General features: G+C 37.5%; 1 protein-coding gene across 1 annotated transcript in view; it reads right to left on the bottom strand.

Annotated features, from left to right (window-relative positions):
* Actr2 (ARP2 actin-related protein 2 homolog (yeast)) overlaps nt 1-24,449 on the bottom strand; it is a 45,087-nt gene that overhangs the window by 14,888 nt on the left and 5,750 nt on the right. Inside the window, exons 2-4 of the mRNA XM_013022534.1 lie at nt 14,273-14,383; nt 6,609-6,824; nt 1,054-1,126 (exon numbers count right to left, since the gene is read on the bottom strand). Coding sequence (XP_012877988.1) covers nt 1,054-1,126; nt 6,609-6,824; nt 14,273-14,383 — 400 coding nt within the window. The remainder of the gene's footprint in view (nt 1-1,053; nt 1,127-6,608; nt 6,825-14,272; nt 14,384-24,449) is intronic.

The following is a 24,449-nucleotide window of genomic DNA, read 5'->3' as shown; positions in this document are numbered from 1 at the left end:
GCTTATTTACTGACATGGGGTCTCATTAACATTTTTTTTTGTTCCAGCTGGTCTTCAACTACTAGCCTCTTGATTTACATCTTTCTAGCAAGTGGCACATGCAGCCATAAGTTTATTAAAATGCCTAAAAGTCTCTTTGGTACATATTTGGAAGTCCCACAAGTTTTTAATAAGTTTTTGTTGAATTTATTAGACCATTCAATATAAAGAGCTCTCCCTACATGGCCACTGTCTTATTCCCAATAAGGGAGGCAGCTGCTAACAGAAATACCAAGAGAACATTAAATCTACCTCAAAAAACTGGAATGTACTTCAGAATGGCTATCTTCTCCCCTTTACTCAATCTATTGTATATTTGACCCAGCATGACTTTATGCTAATCTTTTTCGACTAATAATTTTAAACTCAAACCAATTCGGAGGACAAATTCCATGCTCATCATTTATGCACAAAAAGTTTAAACAGATTAAGAGAACACAACCTAATTATTTAAGTACTAGTTTGAATGTAGGGTCCAAGCTTGCTGAGAAGGTGCTCTATTACTTGAGCCATATGTTAATGCAAAGGCAATCCTATTTTAACGATGTCTGTTTGTAGTACAGCTGTTTGAACTTTCCACATAGGTACCCTACACCTCTTGTGCCAGGCTCCAAGCCCTTTTAGGTTATATTTTCAAACAGGGTCTTATTTCTCCTCCCCTTCAAGGCTGACCTGAAACTCTCCTATTTCTGCTTCCTGTGTAGCTGGGGTAACAGGTGTGCACCAGCTTTTTCTTGGTTGAGATGGGGTCTTGAAAACTTTTGGCCCAGTTTGGCCTTGACTCACAATCTTGCCTGATCTCAGCTCCCAAGTAGCTAGGATTAGCATGAAGCCAATATACCTGGGCTATGATGTCTCTTAAATTTTCCCTGTTTAGTAAAGCAAATGAAGGTGAGTATGATGTTTTATTTCACAAATGGTAGAAATGAAAAATTTCAGTGTGGTTCTCAGATTTGTAACTTAATGAAAAATCAACTGCTAAATTACATTTTCTAACACGTAAGTTTCACCTACCTTGGGCATACAAAGTCAGAACTGCCTGGATGGCTACATACACACCAGAAAACTGGTAAGTTTCAAACATTACCTGAAACGCAAAGAGAAGGGGAAAAAAGGCATGTGTGATCATTGAGAAAGTTACGTATTTATATGCTTTCTTTAGACTTAATGGATTACCTGACCAAAATAGAACAAAGGGACCTGAAAAGTCCTCTATTCTCACCAATTCCTCCTAATCCAGACAGTCCTCCTATGAAGTCCTGCTCTCTCAGAGCTCCATCCAAGCATTTGTAAGAGGTACAAAGAAAAGATTTCTGAATGTATTATGGTCAATGGCTAACTAGTGTGAAAGAAAACTTGCTGCATTTCAGCAAAACTTTCTGAATGTCCCTTAAGGAAGTATCTTTTTTTCTTTCCTTCTTTTTCCCTTTTCATTTGTGAAACAAAAGTCTCACAATATATTCCTGCCTCAGCCTCCAGAGTGCTGAGATTACAAGCATATGCTACACCCAGCAGGAAATTCTTTTACTTCAAAATAGAACAGCAAATGTTCCCCAAACTGGCAAAAGTCTAGGTATCTCCTCATAGCAGTTAAAAATGAAACAAATATTTGGGCACCAGTGGCTTATACCTGTAATCCTAGCTAGTCAGGAGGCTGAGAGCTCTCCAATTAATTACCAATAAGCCTAAGTAGAGCTGTGGCTCAAGTGGCAGAGTGCTAGCCTTGCACACAAAAGCTCAGGAACAATGCTCAAGTCTTGAGTTCAAATCCTAGGACTGGCATCCTCCCACACCCCCTGCCCCCTCAAAAAAAAAAAAAAAACGAAAGAAAGAAGAAAAAAGGCTTAGGGATGTAATTCATTAAGAAGTGCTTATCTAGGCCCTAGATTTGATACCTAGCACAGCAAAAACTAAATAGAGAAGACAAAACTTAATGTGATTAATAATGTGGCTAATAAATACAGTGCCTATCGTGCACACGTGTCTTGAGCCACAGCTAATTCTGTCTCTCCTCAACTGAACTACATTGGAGCTTCTCCAGGCCTTCTGTGGTCAGTTATAACCATTCTCTGCAGCTCAAATCAGCTAGGAACATCCGGTGTCATTTCTTTTGGTCATTTACAGTAAGTACAATTTTTTTTTTTTGGGTCTGGTCCTGGGGCCTGAACTTTGGGCCTGGGCGCTGTCCCTCAGCTCTTCAGCTCAAGGCTAGCGCTCTACCACTTGAGCCACAGCACCACTTCCGGCTTTTTTCTTTTTGCTTATGTGGTGCTGAGGAATCGAACCCAGGGCCTCAAGCATGCAAGGCAAGCGCTCTACCACTGAGCCACCTTCCCAGCCCAGTAAGTACAATTTGACTTGGCTATTATCCAAAAATCTACATTCTTAGAAACTTTGCAATTGTTTGCTGGTGGCTCATGGCTAGCTTCTCAGAAGGCTGAGATCTGAGGATTGTGGTTTAAAGCCAGCCCAGGTAGGAAAGTCTGCGAGACACTTATCTCCAATGAACTACCAGAAAACTGGAAGCAGCGCTGTGGCTCAAGTGGTAGAGTGCTTGCCTTGAGCTGAAGAGCACAGGGTCAGTGGGTCAGTGCCCAGGCCCAGAGATCAAGCCTTACAACTGACCAATAAATAAATAAATTATTGTTTAAATTTTACATCTCTGAAATATATATTATTTAAACATCTAGATATTCTGACTAGTCTTCTACTCCATCATCCTCTGAATAAATTCCTTTCTATAGGAATTAAATGGAAATAGTTCTATACAGTAAGACCATTTTATTCATGAATTACACTGGTTTTGACCAAGCATGTTCAAAAGAAAAAAAGAAACAAAAGAGCCAGGTGCCAATGGCTCACACCAGTAATCATAGCTAGCTCTACTTAGGAGGTTGAAATATAAAGTGTGATTCACGAGACTCTGTAATTAATCTCCAATTAACCACAAATAAATAAGTCAGAAGTAGAGCTATGGCTCAAGTGGTAAAGTGCTAGTCTTGAGCATGAAAAAAAAAAAAAAGCTCAGAGACAGTGTCTAGCTCCAGACTGATACCAAAAACATAAAAAATCAAAAGAAATGTCAAAACCCCAAATTTTAAACTCTTGTGTGTGTATTACACAGATCAGTTGATGCAAAGTTTTGTCTGCCCTCCACTATTATCAGCTGTATTTATTTATTTTTGCAAATTCTTTTATTTTATTTTATTTTTGGTCCGGTCCTGGGCCTGGGCGCTGTCCCACAGCTCTTCAGCTCAAGGCTAGCGCTCTACCACTTGAGCCACAGCACCACTTCTGGCTTTTTTTTTTTCTGCTTATGTGGTGCTGAGAAATTGAACCCAGGGCCTCATGCATGCATGCAAGCATGCGCTCTCCACTGAGCCACCTTTCCAGCCCGCAAATTCTTTATTATGACTAAGTGATTACATGGTAATACTTAGTTAAAGTCACAAACACATTCTAACCTTCATGGGGCAAACTGTCTATTGTGGTCTATGAAGTTTATGAGTTCTATGAGCTTTGACAATACAGTTATTTCTTCCACATTGGGTGACAGGTACATTCCTTTCCTTTTGCTTAGTGTCAGCTGTTCCCTCTTTCCCACTCATTCCCTCCCTCCCATCACTGCCATTGAGTTGCTTAATTCGTTCTGATCAATGTCCAGTGTAGCTGATGTCCACTGTTGTATGTTTTCCCGTTTCACTCTAGTTCTGTCCTCCTAGTTTCCCTCTGAAATGCACATATATGCCATATATGTGATCAGCAGCATGGGTTTATTTAGTAATGATTCGACCAGATGAATGGAGGTCCTTTGTTTCTTGAGTCTTGTTTACTTTGTCCTATCACCTTACATTTTGGATTTAATATCCATTTATCAGGGAGACCATGTGCTGTTTGTCTTTGTCTTGGCTTACCTCACTCAACATGATTTCTTCTAGTTCCACCCATTTCCCTGTGAATGCCGTTATTTTGTCCTTTCTAATGGCTGCATAATATTCCATTATATATAGATACCACAATTTTTGGATTCATTCATCTGCAGTAGGGCATCTGGGTTGTTTCCATATCCTGGCTTTTGTGAACAGTGTCTCAGCTGTATTTAAATTGTGTGATCTGCTGAGTATTTTCCTGCTATAAATTGTGTGAAAACCTGCCTCCAAAAAATGGTGCCCAGAAAGCAAAGTAAGCATTAATGTGCTTAACTTAAATGATAAAGTAAAATTTTAGATTTGTCTTAGTGGAAGTTGGAGCACTATGGGAAAAAAAATGAATCAAGCATCCTTAGTACAGTACTAATCTCTATGGGTCCTCAACATTTGTGTTTTTTTCTTAACTGTAGTGTCCTTGGAACCACACACCCAAGGACACCAAGGCTCTACTACATATGCACATGCCAACAAAAGGAAAGAGGGCTGTAAAAGGTTAACTTACCTAAACTTTTAGCAAGGTAGTTGTCTTGCTAGCTCTTTTGTCTCAACTGTTAAGACCATTAGTTTTTTCATGATTTTTGGCTGGCCTTGCCTTTTTAGCACTGCATACTTTGGCTTCTTTCTTTCTTCTTTCCTTTCTCTCTCTTTCTTTGGTTGGTTGGGGGGTTATTAGGGCCTAGGTGCTGTCCCTAAGCCTCTTTGTGCTCAGGCTCTATCATTTGAGCCACAGCACCACTTTCAGGCTTTGAGTGGTTAATTGGAGACAGGAGTCTCACAGGAAATTTTTTTGGGTCCGGTTGTGGGCCTGAACTCTAGGCCTGGGCGCTGTCCCTCAGCTCTTTACCTCAAGGCTAGTGCTCTACCACTTGAGCCACAGCACCATTTCCAGCTTTTTTCTGCTTATGTGGTGCTGAGGAATTGAACCCAGGGCCTCATGCATGCGAAGCAAGCACTCTACCACTGAGCCAACTTCCCAACCCCTCACAGGAACTTTTTTAACCTGGACTGGCTTTAAACTGTGATCCTCAGATCTCAGCCTCCTGAGTACTTAGGATTATAGGTGTAGCCACCGGTGCCACTGGCTTTTGGTTTCTTTAGTGAGCAATATTATTCATATCTTGAAAACTTTCAATTTACATCTCTAGCCCAGATTTTTTCCCCTTAACTTGACCTTATAAATACAACTAAAACATTTGACATTTCTACTTGAATGTCTAATATCTCAAAGTTAACATGTCCCAAACTGAACTCTTGATCATTTCCCTTAGTTTTTTCCTTAGTCCCCTCTCCCCGTACATGCCAACTGATGTTAACTACTTTTAACTCTTCCAATTACTCAAGCCAAAACCTTCCTGACTATCCCCTCTCTGTCACCTATATCAAAAATTTTTGGGCTGGGAAGGTGGCTCAGTGGTAGAGTGCTTGCCTAGCATGCATGAAGCCCTGGGTTCAATTCCTCAGTACCACATACTCAGAAAAAGCTGGAAGTGGCGCTGTGGCTCTAGTGGTAGAGTGCTAGCCTTGAGCAAAAGACTCTCAGGGACAAAGCCTAGGCCCTGAGTTCAAGCCCCAGGACTGGCAAAAAAAAAAAAAAAATTCTTTGGCCTTACCTTTAAAATAGACCCATAATTTGATCACTTCCCACAATTGTATTATTCATGATTGTAACCATCATTATCTTTTCCATAACTAATTTCAAAAGCCTCCAAACTGGTCTCTTTAATCTTTGCCTTCCTATAGTATACTCACAAAAGAGCAACTCAAGAAATTAAATTTGAGCATGTGTCTTCGTTTCACTCAAAGGAAGTTGAGTTCCCCATTCAGGATACGTATCCAATCTTACCTTCAACTGCTCTCTCCTCAACCAGATCCTCCAGCCACACTGGCTTCCTTATTTTCTAATATGACAAGATAGTCCCACTTTAAGATTTTACACTAGCCATGCACCCTTTTCTCGTATGTTTTTTCTCTATACATACTTCCTACCTCTTTTACCCTGTTTTAGCTTAAGTGTCACTTTCACAACCTATATACAACCACAACCTTTCAACCTCCTTAGCCTACTCCATATTTTCCCTTTAACATCTCTTACCTTCTAACAAATGAACTCACCTTTTTTTTGGGGGGGAGGGCATATTTTTCTTTGCTAAAATACAAACTTCATGTTAGTAAGATTTTGTTTTGTTCACTCTGATTAGAATAACTAGCATATACTTGTTGAATATCCTTTATCTGAAATGCTTGGAACCAAAACTAATTTCAGAGTTTTTCAGTCTGGTTGCTCATAGCTGGTACTCTACCACTTGAGCCATACCTCCAGCCCCAGATTTTGGAATAGTTGCATAGACTTTACTGGCTGAAAGTCCCCAATCCAAAACCCAGAAGTTAAAACTGTTCCAGAACCTAAAACTTATTGAGATCATAAATATAGGCAGAAAGTTTCAGATTTTCAGATTAGGAATGCTAAACCTGTAGAAAATGCAAAAATAAAAAAGAATCTGAGGAATAAAATTATTTTTATTCCCTTTACCCATAGTAACCATATTAGAAAAAAAGAATTATTATTTTTTAAAGGAAAAATAAATTTTGATTTAACCTTATAACACAGAGACAACATGTATATCCTATCTAAACACTCACCTCCACAATCTTCTCTCTGTTTTTGGTTGGGTTCATAGGAGGTTCAGTGAGTAAAATTTTGCAATTTCTAGTATCTATGTTCAGCTTCTCTGGTCCAAATGTATAGTCCCACAGGTGTTTCATGTCGTCCCAGTTTCGTACTATACCATTCTCCATTGGGTAGTTAACTTCTAACATTGAACGTAATTCACTTGCTTCATCACCAACCATAAGATCCTAGAAAATTACAATAACAAAGCTCTAAACCATCCACATTTTTAAATGAATTTGTTTCAGAAATTAAATTCCCAAAATTTTAAAGAAAACTTAATGTTTTCTTAATGTTTCTGGCACTTTTAGATAAAGCTTTTTATTCCACAGTTAAAAAATATTTTCACACAGAAGAATGTCTTGTAAAGTTTAACCACAGATAATAAAACTAGATACTGTGTGGTTTAAATCAATAAATTGACCTTACCTTTATGTTTCCAAAAGAAGAGCATTAGTACAAATAAACCCCACATTTCCATATTTTGGAGGGTTTTGTATGAGGTTTCATCTGTTTCTTTTGCTCAAATGTTCAAAAAATAAGTCCTGTGATATGTGAAATAGTATATCAGGGGAAAAAAACTTGTAGAAAAAAAGTTCAATTCATGCAACACATTTCTTTGTACTAAATATCAAAATGATAAATGTAAGTACTAGAAAACATAAGAAGCAAAAAATGATTATTACTCTATAATAATGCAGATATGCACCAATGGTAAATTTCACAAACTTCTATTTGTCTAAATTAAAATTTACATTCTATTTCTATATACATATCTCAACTAGACTAAGGGAAATTTGTTGTTACAGAAAACAATGAGGCATTAGAAAACATTCTTTAAAATGATCTCATTGGCAAATTGTCAATATTAAAGTATAATACTGAAAACCTATGCTATCACACATGAAGCATAATACTCACAGCACTTGTCTCCAATGAGAATATATTTAAGATGTCCCATATTTGGGAAAAAAACAACAACTGTATGTTTAACAGGGCTTGAAAAAAGGTAGCTGAGATAGTAAATACTAATTTTTGTGTGTTGATGAATTCACTCAAATACAAGAATAAGCTAATGGGGGAGAATGATGCATTGTACTCATAAACTAATATGTTGAATTGAAATCCCTTTGTACAACTACTTAATAAAAGAAAAATGAGCTACTATTTGCTACAATATAAAGTTTAAATTATAGAGAAATGAAAAAATGAAGTAGCAAAATTAAGATAAGGTAACCTTAAAATATATGAATTTTAAAATTAAAAAAAAAAAAACCCGGGTAAAGTAAAACCAGGGTGAGAAACTTATTCAAAACAACAGGGCTGGGAAGGTGGCTTGGTGGAATAGTGCTGGCCTTGCATGCATGAGGCCATGGGTTCTATTTCTCAGCACCACATAAGCAGAAAATGCCATAAGTGGTGCTGTGGCTCAAGTGGTAGAGCTCTAGCCTTGAGCTGAAGAGTTGAGGGACAGTGCCTAGGCTCAGAGTTCAGGCCCAATAACCGACAAAAAAATAAACAAATAAAATAAATAAATAAAACCAGATCTCTGGAAAATTCACTGAAAGCAACATCAAAGAGGATATAAACAAAGTAAAAACAGATACTAAAAATATTTCTAAAACTTCCTTTTGCAATTAATTTCCTTATAAAGCTAATTTCCCCATAATTTAATAATAAGTATGTGTCTGTTTGTGTATGTATATGAATGCTAGTTCTCAAGCTTGCACTCAAGTCTGACCCTCTACCATTTGAGCCACAGATGTACTACCAGCTTTCTAGGGGTTAATTGGAAATAAGAGACACATGAACTTTCTTGCCTGCGCTGGCTTTAAACCTTGATCCTTAGATTTTAGCCTCCTGAGTAGCTTAGATTACGGGTATGAGCCATCAGCACCTGGCCAAATTTCTTAATTATTTAAAATCTTAGGGAAGAAAATGCGAAACAAGCTGTACTAGTGAATGACATGCTTAGGTGGAAGTATTTAGGAAGAGATATACTGATATATTAACTTACTTTGAAACATCAAAAACCAAGATGGATATTTGGATAGGTATGTGATTAAGTCAATACAATATATAGTATCAGAATTTAGGTGACAGGAATAGAATATAAAGAATAATACAATGCACAGAGTAATGTAATTCTTTTAACATTGCTATATAGGCTAAACACTGTTTAACAAATAATAGAGAAGAAATCCATACCAACAAGTATATATGTACTTACAGATATTAACAAATTTGATATCCAATTTGTTATTCTCATCTATATTTTTGGACTGCATAGATAATTGATCAAATCAATATTATTTCAACCAATTTAAAGTATGAGAATGCTTTTTATTTCAAAGTATAGAAGCTTACCTTTTTCTGAAACAATGCCAAGTCTAAGAAGTATTGACTTCTAAGACCCTACACACTATTTGAAGGATTAACTGAAAGAAACCTTTGACACTGAATAGTCCTAGTTCCAGCTGAACAACAACAAGAAAATTTAAAATGTAGTAAAGAAAAGATTTCTGGGCACCGGTGGCTTACACCTGTAATCCTAGCTACTTAGGAGGTTAAGATCTGAGAATTGCAGTTTGAAGCTAGCCTAGACCCGAAACTCCTTGAGACTCTTATTCCAATTAACTGCAAAAAAAAAAAGCCAGAAATGGAACTGTGGCTCAAGTGGTTGTGCTAACCTTGAGCAAAAAAATTCAGGGACAGCACCTATGCCCTGAGTTCAAGTATTGGAACAAAAAAAGAAAAAAAGGAAGGAATGAAGAAGGGAAGGAGGGAAGGAGGGAGGGAGAGAGAGAGGAAAGAAGAGGGAGGGAGGGATAAAGAAGGGAGGGAGAGAAGGAGGAAGGGAAGATCAATTTATAATCCTAGGTACTCAGAAGAGTAAGATCTGAGGACTGCAGTTCAAAGTCAACCCAGGCAGGAAGTCCAGGAGACTCTAATCTCCAATTAACCACCTGTACAGCACCCAGGTCCTAAACTGAAGCCACAGGACTGGTACAAATGAAAATAAAATAAAATAAAAATCCTGGAAGTGTATCTGGGTGCTACTGGCTCAAGTGAGAAGAGCTTTAGCTATGAGCAAACCAAATTTGTAATTGCCAGTCCCTGAATTAAAATCCCAGGATAAGGAAGAATAAACAAACAACAACAACAACAAAAACAACTTAGAACAAGCTAAGCTATGTGTGGTTGCTCTTACCAGTAATCCTAGCTACTTTGGAGATTGAGATTGAGAAGATCACAATTTAAGGCCAGGCTAGTCATGAGACCCTAACTCAACCTAGAAATGCTTGAGAAAAGGATGGGTGAGGTAGTAGATGCTTGTCATCCTAGTTTTCAGGAAATGCATAAATACCAGGATTCCATTCTAGGCCAGCCTACACATAAATTCAAGATTCTAGCCTAAAAATTAAAAAGGGATATGGGTGCAGGGCAAGGTTGTGTTCAAAATCCAAAATTGCAAAAGAAAAATCTAAAACATGTAATTATCCCTAGACTCCTTCAACATTCAAAAGTTAAAAATGTTAAGTGCTAGCCAGGCATTGGTGGCTTTCATCTATAATCCTAGCTACTCAGGAGGCTGATATCTGAGGATTGTGGTCGGAGGCTAGTCTGAAAGACTCAATCTTTAAGCAGCAAAAAAGCTGGAACTGAAGGCATGGCTTTAAGACATGACTGCCATGAGTGGAAAAAGCTGAGAGGGCAAAGGCCTGAGTTTGAGACCCAATACTCAAACAAACAAAAAAGTATTAAAAAACTTAATTTCATCCCTCAGAACAAATTTACAAATACTCAGATCAGTTCTGAAATTTTTAACCAACCACTAGAATTCAAGCCTGAACCACATTCTATTATTTCAAAGACTGAAGAATCATTAATGAAGACACTTTTTCAAAGGTATTTATATTTTATTAAAAGTAGGCTATAGAGATTCTATTTGCCAAAATCATTTTGAACAATGTCATCTTGAGTGAGAAAACAAAGCAAGTTAAAACAACACATATATCCCTGGAAGGAAATCCCTCTTTGAAAAGCTGTTAAGTCTACGTGTACAGTCTTTAGAAAATCACCAAGACAAATGTACATTTTTTTGGAAAAATTTAAAAATTTCCACTCAAATGTTTTTGTTTATTCAAAACAAAACTTCACGGTTACCAACTAAAATATATCATCAGAAATGTCTGATCCTTATCAATACCAAAGATGCTTACACATAATATTTTTTAAATTCTTTATTTTTTTTTTTTTTGGGTCCGGTTGTGGGGCCTGAACTCTGGGCCTGGGCACTGTCCCTAAGCTCTTCAGCTCAAGGCTAGTGCTCTACCACTTGACCCACAGCGCCACTTCCGGCTTTTTTCTTTTTGCTTATGTGGTGCTGAAGAATCGAACCCAGGGCCTCAGGCATGCAAGGCAAGCACTCTACCACTGAGCCACCTTCCCAGCCCCTCTTTAATTTTTTATTTTATTTTATTTTTTTGTAGGTTGTGGAGCTTGAACTTAGGGCCTAGACACTGTCCCTGAGCTCTCTTGCTCAAGGCCACAGTGCCATTTCTGGTTTTCTGGTGGTTAATGAAAGTTGAGTCTCACAGGCTTTCCTGCCAGGCTGTCTTTGAAACACGATCTTCAGATCTCAGCCTCCTGAGTAGCTACAATTACAAGTATGAACTACCAGCACCCAGTTTCATTTTTAACAAATATTTAAAAAATTAAAAGTATTGAATATGGAAGCATTTATATTATCACAGAAAAAAAATGAGTCAAATGGGATCTGGGGAATGTAGCTCAGTGGTAGAGCACTTGTCTAACAGGCATAAGGCCCTAGGTTTGATTCCTCAGTACCACAAAGGAAAAGAAAAATGGAAGGAATAAAAAAAAAAAGAGTACAATGTCTGAGATAAGCCCAGCAACTTTCTATCTGGAAAAAACAAAAACAAAAACAAAAACCTACCATACAATGGTATTTATTGACAAGCTGAATAGAGAATCTGTTCTTGTTGTGGGAAAGCTTTATAGGTGTGTTATCCTTTTCTTACTTATCTTCAGAAAAATGCCAAATCTATTCTTCAATAAAAATGGTATGGGAACAAGTTACTTTTTCATTTCTTTCTCTATTTTTGGTTCACTTTGCATATTAAAATTTTATTCCATTAAATGTTATGATAAACTAAATGCAATCACAATAAAGGGTAGGCAATAACATCAGTCAACAAAATGAATCTATCCAAATGTTAACAACTTCATCTCAATTTTTTGGCTCACAATTATCTTATGTAATAAAGCCACTTTGTTTCTAATATTATGCATACTACATTCCATTTTAATTATAGCATTCATCTATAAAAACAACAAGGAAAACAATTCAAAACTATGTTAGTAATTAGTTCTTGTCTGGTCCATTGATACTATCAGGAAAGTATAAGACTTAATTAGTTGCTACCAAATTGAAGCAATGAAAAAGGTTAAAACTTAAAATTAAAATATGGAATAACCCCCCTCCCCAATTCTAAAGGGACACAAAACAACAACTACTGTCCCACCAAGCAAAAGTGGAAAACAAACAGAGAGCATGTGTGTAACCTCACTTACCATCTTTTTGTTATTCTACTTCAACAGGTCAAGAAAGGTGAAGAAAGAGAAGGTAGAATTAAGAGTCAGAAAAGGCCTAAATAAAATCCTCACTGAAATTTTTAAACATACAAGTAACAGAGACAAATTAGGTTGAAGTCAGATGCAATACTCTATATTTTCTGGAGTTGATAATCAGGGCCAAATTACTATGGGCAGTTATTATTCCTGAATAAAAATTAACTCAATAAATGATTCAAATTCCCATCTTTTTTAGTCTACCATCATATTTTACCTATTAGGACATGTAAGCATAAGACAATTCACCAAGCACAGGAATTCATTTCATTACTGGATTTAAGAATTAATGAAAATAAGTAGCAACAGCAAAGGTCTAGCTGTATAAATAGAGTTATATAATTCAGGACTGTTTGTCTAAGCAACAGTATTCAAACTAAATCTAACACAGGTCTCTTACTGTTTTCTACTGAAAAAACAATTTAACCTGAAAGGCTTTAAAGACTGAGCAGAGTGAGAAGAACTGAGTAAATAGAACAGAAAATTACCAATCAGATCAGCAAATGCTACTGGGGAACTCCTTGACAAAAATATCTTATTAGAATAGTAACAAGTTTGATTTCTCTCACTTGGGCCTTAAAAAGCAAGAAAGTTAAGTATGAAGACATGTATAGTATTTGTTGTCTATGCTGGAGAATAAAAATGGCTTTAGGGCTGTGAATATGGTTCAGTGATAGAGAGCTTGCCTAGCATACATGAAGCCCTGGGTTCAATTCCTCAGTACCACATAAATAGAAAAGGCAGGAAGTGGTGCTGTGGCTTACCTGGTAAAGTGCCAGACTTGAGCAAAAGAACCTCAGGGACAATGTCCAGCCCTGAGTTCAAGCCCCAGGATTGGCATTTAAAAAAAAAAGGCTATATTTGATGTATCTTTATATCTCAAAAATTTATTGTACATAAAAAAATGTAAAACAGCCGGACACTGAATGAAAAGTATTTCCTCTACTCAGTAGTTTGTCCTTACCACTATTATTAGCTCAACTTCCAAAGTGAAGTTTGACAGAATTCAATCAGAAAGAAGTTCACAAAAAGAGACTAAAGAATTTCAAAAATTTTCTTTAAAACAAAGTCCCTTTCTAAAAAGTTTTATATTTAATGTTTCAGGTGAGTTTAACCTAATGAAGGCCAGAATTCACTACTCTTTTTTCAAAAATTTAATACAAGCCTCAGTTTATAAGTTTTGTTCATTAACTAAATTATCTACTACCAACAGTAGATGCCTACCAAAAAGCAAGTCTCAACTACCTATCATAACCACCTTTCTAGATATCTCAAGCAAATATCCCCATCAAATGACCTATGACCTAACACTTTCCTAAGTCTTCTCAAAGACTGTCTGGATAGGACTAACAATGTGGGCATAGTCACAAACAATTCGCCAAAAACTCTTCCTTGATTTCTAGTCCTGTAGGAGAAAAAGCCACCATTCTTAATCTTTCCTAACAAATATAAAGTAGGCAATGATAACTTGCCCTCCTGCCTCCCTATGGTAAGATAAATAGTGCAAGGCCAAATAAAGACTTGCACAGCTTCCTTTAGTATTTTATGGCAATCAGTTATATTAGTGAAAAGAGGAACCAATGAGGTTTGCATTCTGTCTTTTCCTGACTAGCTATATTTAAAGAGTAGGAAAATAAAATACAGAGGAAAAAAATCTAAGGTCCCAAAAAGACACTAGGATATGATTGAATGACAAAAATTTCCAGGCTGATGTCCTTTAAAAATTATGTAATAGGACTTCAAGTTACTAAAATAGGGTTTCATATCAATGTAAGTATTATACTCCAGATAGTAATGGCATTAAGCCTTACATAAAATTAGATTAAATAAATTCTTATGTCCCTGTTATGTTAATATAAATCAGAATAAGAAAAATCCTTCCTTCCCCTTTGTTTTTCATGGCATCATAATTTAAAGCTACTTAATTCAAAGAATACCTCATATGCCTTGATGATCACTTTAACAGTAAATAAAACATTACCTTGATTTCAATATTTCCCACTTTGGTGGTTGATCTGATAATAGGTCTTCCAACCAAAGCTGGGAAGATGTGTTCTGGAAAGTTAGAGCCTGCATATCCACACTTCACGAACTGGAAAGAAATAACAAAAATGGGTCAGGGCCAGGAGTTCATTCAAGTCATTTAAAAACAGTATGTAGAAACATTATTTTGCTTTTATAAAGCATTTGAAACTATGGTACTTTCAAACTACCCATTTTAGCCATTCATTCTATTTTCTAGCTTCATCGGCACTAACTTCTCTCATGGCTCAACTGTTTCTAGAGTTCCTGTTACTTACTATAAATGCTTATTTAGTGCTTAGAGGCTCCACTAAAGGGAAAGCCTACAAGAGCAAGGAGCGATCTAAGCCATTCATGCTGCAACCTGATGCCTAAAACAGGCCTTGGCACACAGTGGTCTTTCAGGCAGTGTTTGAATATGGAAAAGTTTACTCAATGAATGCTAATTTGTGCAAAAAAAAAAGGTTAGAAAATGAAAAGAATAAAGCTTCAATTCTTTTTTTGTTATTACCATCAACTGGTTGCACAAAGTGGCTTCCTTTTACCACGTCCATTTATATATAATGCATCTTTATTAGTCATCCTTTCCATCACTCTCCTTCCTTGAAACAGTCTCAGCAAGCTTCTCTGTTCCATTTTCACACATGTACATAAAGCATTTTGACTATATTTGCCCTCCTTCTCCCTCTCCATCCTTGTTCTCCTCCCACTAGAACCTACACCTCAGACATGTTTCACCTTCTTAACAAAGTGCATGTTAATTGTTCAAAGGGCTTCACCATATCCCACACATGCACATATATGCATAACCACACACACACACACACACTCACATCCTGTAAATGTTTACATTTTACGTCTAGCATCCATAGGAAGAAACATGTGACCTTTGTCTGGGCTTAGTTTGCTTAATAGGATGGTTTCCAGATCAACCCATTTCCTCACAAATGACCTAATTCCACTCTTCTGTATAGCTAAATAAAAGGTGCATACATGCATTTTCATGTCTATCTGTCCCATGCATCAGCTGTAAGGCTGTCTGCTGTGAAGATGCTGCAATAAACATGGGTGTGTGGGTGCCTTCATTCTATCTCAACTTGAGATCTGCCAAATAAATATCCAAGAGGATCACAGCACAGTTTCACATTGTTTTTTGAGGACCCTCTAAAGGTTTGATTTTGAAGTAGGCTTTCATTTAACTAGGGCAGTTCACGAAGAAATCTGTTTCCAAAATGGAGAACTCAAATGGTATATGGATGAGAATCTAGGCATTTGCCTATTTACATTTTCACACTCAGATACATATACTTAGTAATAGCAGGTAACAATTTCTTATTCCAATGGTATACTTTTCCAAAGAGAGTATGCCACTGGTTCTAATATCACTTCCATTCTATGTACAAGAAACAGATATTCTAAGGGGCTGGGAAGGTGGCTCAGTGGTAGAGTGCTTGCCTTGCATGCTTGAGGCCCTAGGTTTGATTCCTCAGCACCACATAAGCAAAAAGAAAAAAGCCAGAAGTGGCGCTGTGGGTCAAGTGGTAGAGTGCTAGTCTTGAGCTGAAGAGCTGAGGGACAGCGCCCAGGCCCAGAGTTCAGGCCCCACGACCGGACCTCGCCCCTGCCCAAAAAAGAAACAGATATTCTAAATCTAGGAAATTTCACTAGGGTAAAACCTGAAAGGGAACCAAAGGTATTTTGTTTTAAGGCTATACTGGAGCTTAGACTCAGGGACTCATGCTTGTAGACTCAGGGACTCATGTTTGCAAAGCAGGAGCTCTATCATTTAAGTCATGACTCCAGACCTTTTTTGCTTTGTTTAAACCTCGCCCTTCCCCCCCTCCCCCCTATTTACACACACAGGCCTGAACTGCATTCTTCCAACCTATTCTTCCATAGTTTGGACCACAAACATGAACACTCAGCTTGTTGGTTGAGACTTTTTGCCCAAGGTTGGCTTTGAACTATAATCCTCCTGATCTCCTGCCTCCTAAGTAGCTGGAATTACAGATGCAATACACCATACCTGGCAGTACATTACATTTTTTCTAAATTTTTATTTTTTATTGTGAAAATACTGTACAGAGGGGTTACAATTAGATGGGCAAGATAATGAGTACATTTCTTATCAAGCATTGTAGCCTCCTCCTGTTTCCCCTTCCCATCCCTTCCCAGCCTCCCCCTGTCCCCCCCCCCCACCAAAGTTGTAAAGTTCATTTTCGACATGACATTGTTGCAACGGGTCCACCTGTATCCTTATTTAAACGACTTGTTTTTCCCCTTCCCCTCCACAAATTATACCGGCATCAAACACAGTGAAAGCAGGTGTTATACTGCGTTATAAATGTGTTAGAAACAAATGCATAAAAGAAAAAAAATTACATTTTTAAGAGCAGATCTTGAGAGGAAAAGACAAGTAAAAATTTCAAAGTATAGGAAAAAGCAATACTAAGAAATGAAATGTAGCTGGGTGCTTGTGACTCACACCAATAATCCTAACTACTCAGGAGGCTGAGATTTGAGAATTAAGGTTTGAAGCCAGTCTGAGCAGACAGATCTGAAAGACTCTTATCTCCAGTTAACTAGCAAAAAATTGGAAGTCCAGTGGAAGAGTATAGGCCATGACTAAGAGGCTATGAGTTCAAGCTTCAGTGTCAGCACATGTGCACATACACACACAAAATGTAATAGAAGTTTCTACCACTTTAATGAGTCTTAATTCAGCAAAAGATATACTGCATAAGAATTCATTTGGGGCTGGGATGTAGCTCAGTGGCAAAGCACTTGCCTAGGAAATACAACATCCTGGGTTTGATCCCCAGTACCAAAAAAGAAAAGACAAAAAAAAAAAAGAATTCTTTTGTCTACTGCAGAAACACAAGTGCCTAAACAGTTTCAAGCACATAATAATAATGATCAATAAATACTAAAAACATTTGTTGATTTAAGAACACAAAACTAAGATTCTACTTCTATGGACCCAACTAAATCTGAACCATATTTGAAGGAAAAATAACACCTGTATCTGTACTGAGAACTGACAGGCTTGCTGTCATTCCTTAAACAATGCAATTATTTATATAGCAATTACATAGTCTAGTTGATATTCTACGTATGAATATGATGCCATTTTACACAGGGTCCTGCTAGGGTTTCAGCATCTGTCTGTGTACATGTGTGTTAGAATCAGTCCTCTGTGGATACCAAGGGGAAACTGCATTTTAAGATTTAGGAAAAGTATTTTTTTCTAGGACTCTATGTACCATATATTTTTTAGAAGAATTAGGATGAAAAATTACCTGAATGTCATGCATGATATAATAATACAAAGGCAGACAATTTCTTGAATATATGCAAGAAAATCTTGTTTGATATAGTACAACTTAAACTCTTGACTATCCAAGCCACAAAAAAACCTTCAAATATCTCTATAACAACCTTGTTGAAGATGCTGAACATTTAATTATAAACAGCCTAGAACATTCTGCAATCCAGAATTTTGGTTGCACTCCAGTTGCAATTATGATTTGAACAGATTAAAGCTGTTATGAAAAACCTGTCTCAAATTGGGAAATGTCATATTACCAATTTTACCTGAACTTCTATCCTTATAGTTTGCTTAATTTCAGAACCTAAATAAAACATATAATTAAGATATATTTTTCTGTCTTTGGGGGATAAGGGACAGACACAGAAATGGGAGAAACAAAGGGTGAACAAATGCAGCAGTAGTACTCACTAGACAGTACGTTGAAAATGAACTATACAACTTGTGGGTGAGGACAAGACGGAAAAACTGGGAGAGCGTGAAAGGGTGACACTGTCCAAAAAGAAATGTACTCATGGGGATGGGAAGGTGGCTCAGCAGTAGAGTGTTTGCCTCACATGCATGAGGCTCAAGTGGTAGAGCACTAGCCTTGAGCTGAAGAGCTGAGGGCCAGCACCCAGGCCTAGAGTTCACGCCGCACAACCAACAAAAAGAAGCAAAGAGAGAAAGATAGAGAAAGAGAGAAAGATAGAGACAGAAAGAAAGAGAGAGAGAAAGAGAGAAAGGCAGGTACTCATTTGACTTAGGAAATGGTAACCTCTCTGTATATCACTTTTATAATAACAATATCAATAAATAAAAATGAAAAAGATACATATTTTCAAACACACAAAACTTAATCTCTTGCCAATTTACCATTAAACCATCAAAGCAAGGACATTTGTTAGGCTCAAGTACCCATTTCTAAAAGTTTAATACTGTAAAATTCCTTCTGGATTATCTTTTAAGGCAGGAGTTAGTGTGGTAGGTAGGCACATGCAATAGGGAAGTTGCCTGTTTATATCTACCTTCTCATTTGATAGTAAAGAACCAGAATATTCTTCCTATCTCAAAGGAGTGTTAAAACAGAATTCAGGAGAACTAGTTCATTGTTCTTCAGTGTTTTTCCAAGTAATTTATTGATATGAATTACAAAAATCTTAGAGAAACAACTACACAGAGGAAAAGAATAGTCTCGTTAGGTGTGGTGGTGCACTTTTGTAATCCAAAATTGTGAAGCTGAAGCAAGAGGACCTCAAGTGCCAACCTGTGCTACCTATTGAGACCCTGCCCTGTATCCCAAAGAATCCCCATAAAACCTCTCACACTTTTACCTCTTAAAACAGAAAACTCTTTTGTCGTTGGGTCAAAACCCAGCTCATCTCATATATATAATCTTAAGCCATATGGAAGTGTAGAATAAATGTTCTTTATTATTATTATAACCATACACAAATTTCAGTATAAATAAAAGCCATCATAATTGTTCTTCTGATACCAGTCATAATTTACACACAAATCTTGAGTGTAAAACAAAAATATTGTTTTAATACTAAGTTCTTAAGTTTAACTCCAAAGGAATGAACAGATATAGAAGCTGGATGGAACAAAAGTAACCATTTGTCAGGATAATAATGCTCACATTTTGTAACTATATAATAATGCTCACAACTGTTCTCAAAGAAAAGTAGAGAATGAATGACTGAAAAGGGAATGTACAAGTTTGTAATGGCCATCTTTTACACACTAGAAATAAATTACTTCATTGCATGGGCTATAACAACAGAAGCTGGAGGTGAAGGAATCTAAGATACACATCAAACCCTGGTTCAAAGAAGAGGTTGCTCATGTTGACAGGTCTCCCCTTTATCTGGAGCCACATACAAATGGTAAAAACACATAATATGACAAGGTGGTAATAATCATATCAATGTTTTCTACTATTATACTTGTACAGATGGGTCCTCATGTTTAAAAAATTTTCAAAGCCAGGCGCCAGTGGCTCATGCTTGTATTCCTAGCTACAAAGAGGCTAATATCTGAGGATTGTGGTTCGAAGCTAGCCTGGGCAGGATTAACCACCAGAAAACTCTAAGTGGCACTGTGGCTCAGAATGGTAGAGTGCTAGCCTTGAGCAAAAAGCTTAAGGACAGTGCCCAGGCCCCGAGTTCAAGACCCAAAAATGACAAAAAAAAAAAGGGGGGGGGAGAGGGAATCTTGAACTACACAATTTATTGTTGTTTTACTAAAGGGAGGAAAAGGGGGGAAGGATGAGGGAAAAGAAGGGAGGGAAAGAGGGAGGAAAACAGGAAGGAGGAAAGAAGGGAAGAAGGAAGGAATTAGATAAATCTGGCTTTTCAATGAAAGGTATCAGTCAATTCCAGAAAATGGAAACATGTTTTTTGTTGCTTTTTTTTTTTTTTAGTCGGTGTGGGACTTGAACTCTGGTCTGAGCACTGTCCTCAGATCTTCAGTTCAAGGCTAGTGTTCTACCACTTGAGCCACAGTGCCACTTCCAGCTTTTTTCTTTTTTACTTATGTGGTGCTGAGGAATTGAACCCAGAGCCTCATGCATGCAAGGCAAGCGCTCCAACACTGAGCCACCTTCCCAGCCTGCTTTTTGTTTGTTGTTGTTGTCTTTTTAGGTGGAGGCAAAAGAAGAGCCCAGGAATGAAGGGAAGAAATGTGAACAAATGCATTCATTGTATTCAATATATACTATGTAAAAAATAAACTATGCAACTTGTGGGCAGGGACAAGATAGGGAAAATAGGGGAAGCAAAGGAAAGGGTAACATTGTCCAAAAAAGCAATGTACTCATTACCTGACATGGAATTGTAACCCCTATGCACAACTCCTTAATAATAACAACTTAAAAAAAGAAGAAAGCTGGATGCCTGTGGCTCACACCTATAATCCTAGCTACTCTGGAGGCTGAGAGCTGAGGATCATGGTTCAAAGCCAGCCTGGGCAGGAAAGTCCATGACACTCTTAGCTGCAATTAACCACCAGAAAACCAGAAGTGGCACTGTGGCTTAAGTGGTAGAGTGTTTGCGTTGAGCTGAAGAGCTGAGGGACAGCACCCAGGCCCTGAATGCAAGCCCCAAAACAGACCAAAATAAAAAAGAAAAGGTAACAGTCACTATTTAGTCTGTCTAAACAGTAGCTTACTGAAAGCAGATGCTGTCTTAGTATTTAGTGCTAGCATTCCTACAGGGTTTTAGATATTACATCAAAACAGCAGAAATGACAATTTCTCATTATTTCAAATGTGAATGCATTAATAGTTACAACAAGAATGTAACTAAAATAATGTAACTAAAAATATAACTAAAAGAATCCAATTTTCAATGATAAAAAGATAATCTTACTATTCCTTTTTTCCAAAAAATCAGCATTAATAAATTAAATCTAAGCCATAACAATATAAAATACTAAGGAAATACTATTCTCTAGACTACTAATAGGGCTTACGTTAATCCTAGAATTCCCATGCACCCATTATATCGCTTGGTGACTTAGTTCCCTTGTGGTGTGTAACAGGCTGTGTTTAAGAACTAGATTTTACCATATATAGTTTCTTCTTCTTAGTACTGTGGTTTTAAACTTGCTTTTACTTCCTACTGAGTCATCAAATGGTAAGAGTATGAGTACACTATACCTTCAAGTAAAAATGAAGAAAATCGCATCTGCTCTAAAAGTAACTTTTCCTTTTAAAAAATCAGAATTTATAACCAGATGCATATAACTCATGGCTGAAATCCTAGCTACCTAAGAGTCTGAGTGAGATCTAAAGATCACAGTTCAAAGCCAGCCCAGGCAGAAAAGTCTGTGAGAGTTTTATCTCCAATAAATTCAAGACCGGAAGTGGAGCTGTGGCTCAAGTGATAGAGTACTAGCCTTGAGCAAAAAAGCTCAGGGAACAGCCCCCAAGGCCCTGGGATTCAAGTCCCAGGACTGACACAAAATAAATCATAATTTATAAAGTTTTGCTTGGTCTTATCGGCCTTGTATTTTTTACTTACTAATTTTATCTGATAGTACTGGCATATTAATTTAATCATACAATAATATCTTAGCCCACTGAGGCTTTTTTTTTTTTTAAGGTTGGTTGGGTGTTTTGAAGTTAGGGTCTAGGCACTGTTCTTAAGCTTTTTTGCTCAAGGTTAGTTTTCTGGTGGTAAATTGGAGATAAGAGTCTCACAGATTTCTGTCCAGGCTGGCTTTGAACAGCAATCATCAGATATCAGCCTCCTGAATAACTAGGAGTACAGATGTGAGTCACCAATGCTTGGCTGAGGTATTCTTTTCTTCCAGAACAAATTTGCAGAATGAAACCACTGGGGTTCTAGTTTCTATTTCAAACACTCCTAAATTCAATATATAACCATAAAGATAAAAGCAGACCATAATCCACTACAAATGTGACTTGTAAATGAAAATACAAGGATCCTAGTGCTATAAGCTTCTCCATGCCACTAAATCTTACTAAGTCACAGAGGGAAGTCTGCTTCTGGTTAGTAACTGAACTCAAAGGTGATGAGGGGATAAACATTACCAAAGACCCAGGCCCAACCTGAGAGGACCCAAACCTAGAGCTTAATCAGAGCTCCAAATTTTTGTCTATGTGGCTACTTGCAGTAGCTGTATTTCAGAAAGTAAACAGAAGGGTTAAGAGTCTACAGCATATAAACTATTGATTAGTGTTACTTCTCACAGCCACTCTAAAGAGATACAGTATAGTGGGAAGACAGTGAGGAAATGGAGCAGGGCCAATATCTGGCATGGGATCAAACAAACTTGGGGACTGTTAGAAAGATTAAAAAAAAAAATCAATGGTTTGCCGGGTGCCAATGGCTCACACCTGTAATCCTAGCTACTCAGGAGGCTGAGATCTGAGGATCACAGTTCAAAGTCAGCCCAGGCAGGAATGTCAGTGAGACTCTTATCTCCAATTAACCACCAGAAAACTGGAAGTGGTGCTGTGGCTCAAGGGTAGAGTACTTGCCTTGAGCTGAAGAGCTCAGGGACAGTGTCCAGGCCCAGAATTCAAAACCCACAGCCAAAAAAACATATTTAAAAAAAAATCAACTTCGTGATACTGGGAGTATGGCACTGCTCAGTGGTACAGTGCTTGCCTGGCATGCCTGAGGTCCAGGGTTCAGCAGCCAGCACCACAAAAACAAAAACCTTCTCAGACAGCCATATAATTTCAAAATCTAAAGCATGGAAGGAATAAGTGAAAATACTTTAAGGTAACAACTATTCCCACAAAATTTTAAAGTTTAAAATTGAATGTCTTTTTATTATTTTTGTTAGTTGTAGGGTTTGAACTCTGGGCCTGAGCATTGTCCCTGAGCTCTTCAGCTCAAGGCAAAGACTCAATCACTTGAGCCACAGTACCACCTCCGGTTTTCTGGTGATTAATTGAAGATAAGAGTCTCACAGACTTTCCTGCCCAGGATGGCTTTGAACAGCAAGCCTCAGATCTCAGCGCTCAGCCTCCTGAGTAGCTAGGATTGCAGTTATGAGCCACCAGCACCCAGCTGAATGTCTTACTATTTTATTGTAAAGAAATAATTGTAACTTTGTGTACCCACATAGAAACCAGATGACCACTGAGGTCTATGAGTGTAAGTGCTTAAGAAACAGTATACAAAATCTAAGCAGTTCCTACTGTAAATTTTTAGAAATGTCACGGCATTCCTGTTGCTATGACTCACACCAGAGCTAGTTTATAAACCACAGCCAATCATGTTTATAGGAAAAATATGGATACATTTTATAACTAAATTTTAAACATAAAATTAACTACATACATTTTTTTTACATACATTTTTTTAAATTGGCTACACTTTTTTTTTTTTTTTTGTGGGTCCTGAGGTTTGAACTCCTAGCCAGGAATCCAGGTGTAAGCCACTGGCGCCTGGCTTACACTTTTTTTTTTTAAGATGTCAAAGTAACTGGTCTTTTGATCTAAGGAACAGGTTTTAAAATTTTTGGTTATATGGGAAGGTGGCTCAGTGGTAGAGTGCTTGCCTTGCCTGCATGAGGCCCTAAGTTCGATTCCTCAGCACCACATAAACAAAAAAAAGCTAAGTGGTGCTGTGGCTCAAGTGGCAGAGCACTAGCCTTGATCTGAAGAGCTGAGGGACAGTTCCCCAGACCAGACAGAATTCAGGCCCCATGACCAAAAAACAAAACAAAAAAAATTGGTTTTGTATTAGACAGTAATATATTTAGCTTCCTAATGTTGGCTAAACTAGAAAAACAGTAATGTAAAGTTAGCTCACAGTGGCGAGAGATGTAACTCAGTAGTAGAGCACTGGACTAGTATTCATGAGGTCCTTGGTTCCTTTCCAAACATTGCAAACAGCCAATCTCATGTGTGCATGAATGTGAAATATGTGTGTGTGTATATACATATATGTATATATATCACAGGCGACATCACCTAGAATCCTCAAAAAGGAGTAATGCATTTGCTGAATACTAACAGCTACTTAAAGATAAAATATAACTTAAAAACAGAAATGCATAAAAATACAATTGCTTTTATTTTCTAAATAAAGTATTGGGCACAGCCATAAAATACTTTAACTTCAATTTTGAAGGTTTTAAACTTTTGAGACTACAGTAAAAATCATGATAGTGTTTCCAAAAAAGCATCTTTGAGCCGGGCGCTGGTGGCTCACACCTGTAATCCTAGCTACTCAGGAGGCTGAGATCTGAGGATAGCGGTTCAAAGCCAGCCCGGGCAGGAGAGACCGTGAGACTCCTATCTCCAATAAACCACCAGAAAACCGGAAGTGGCGCTGTAGCTCAAGTG

Source organism: Dipodomys ordii, unplaced genomic scaffold (assembly GCF_000151885.1).
Source record: "Dipodomys ordii isolate 6190 unplaced genomic scaffold, Dord_2.0 Scaffold63, whole genome shotgun sequence".
Lineage (NCBI taxonomy): Eukaryota > Metazoa > Chordata > Mammalia > Rodentia > Heteromyidae > Dipodomys > Dipodomys ordii.
Note: the sequence above shows the minus strand (reverse complement) of the source record. Positions and strands in the feature narration are given on the sequence as shown.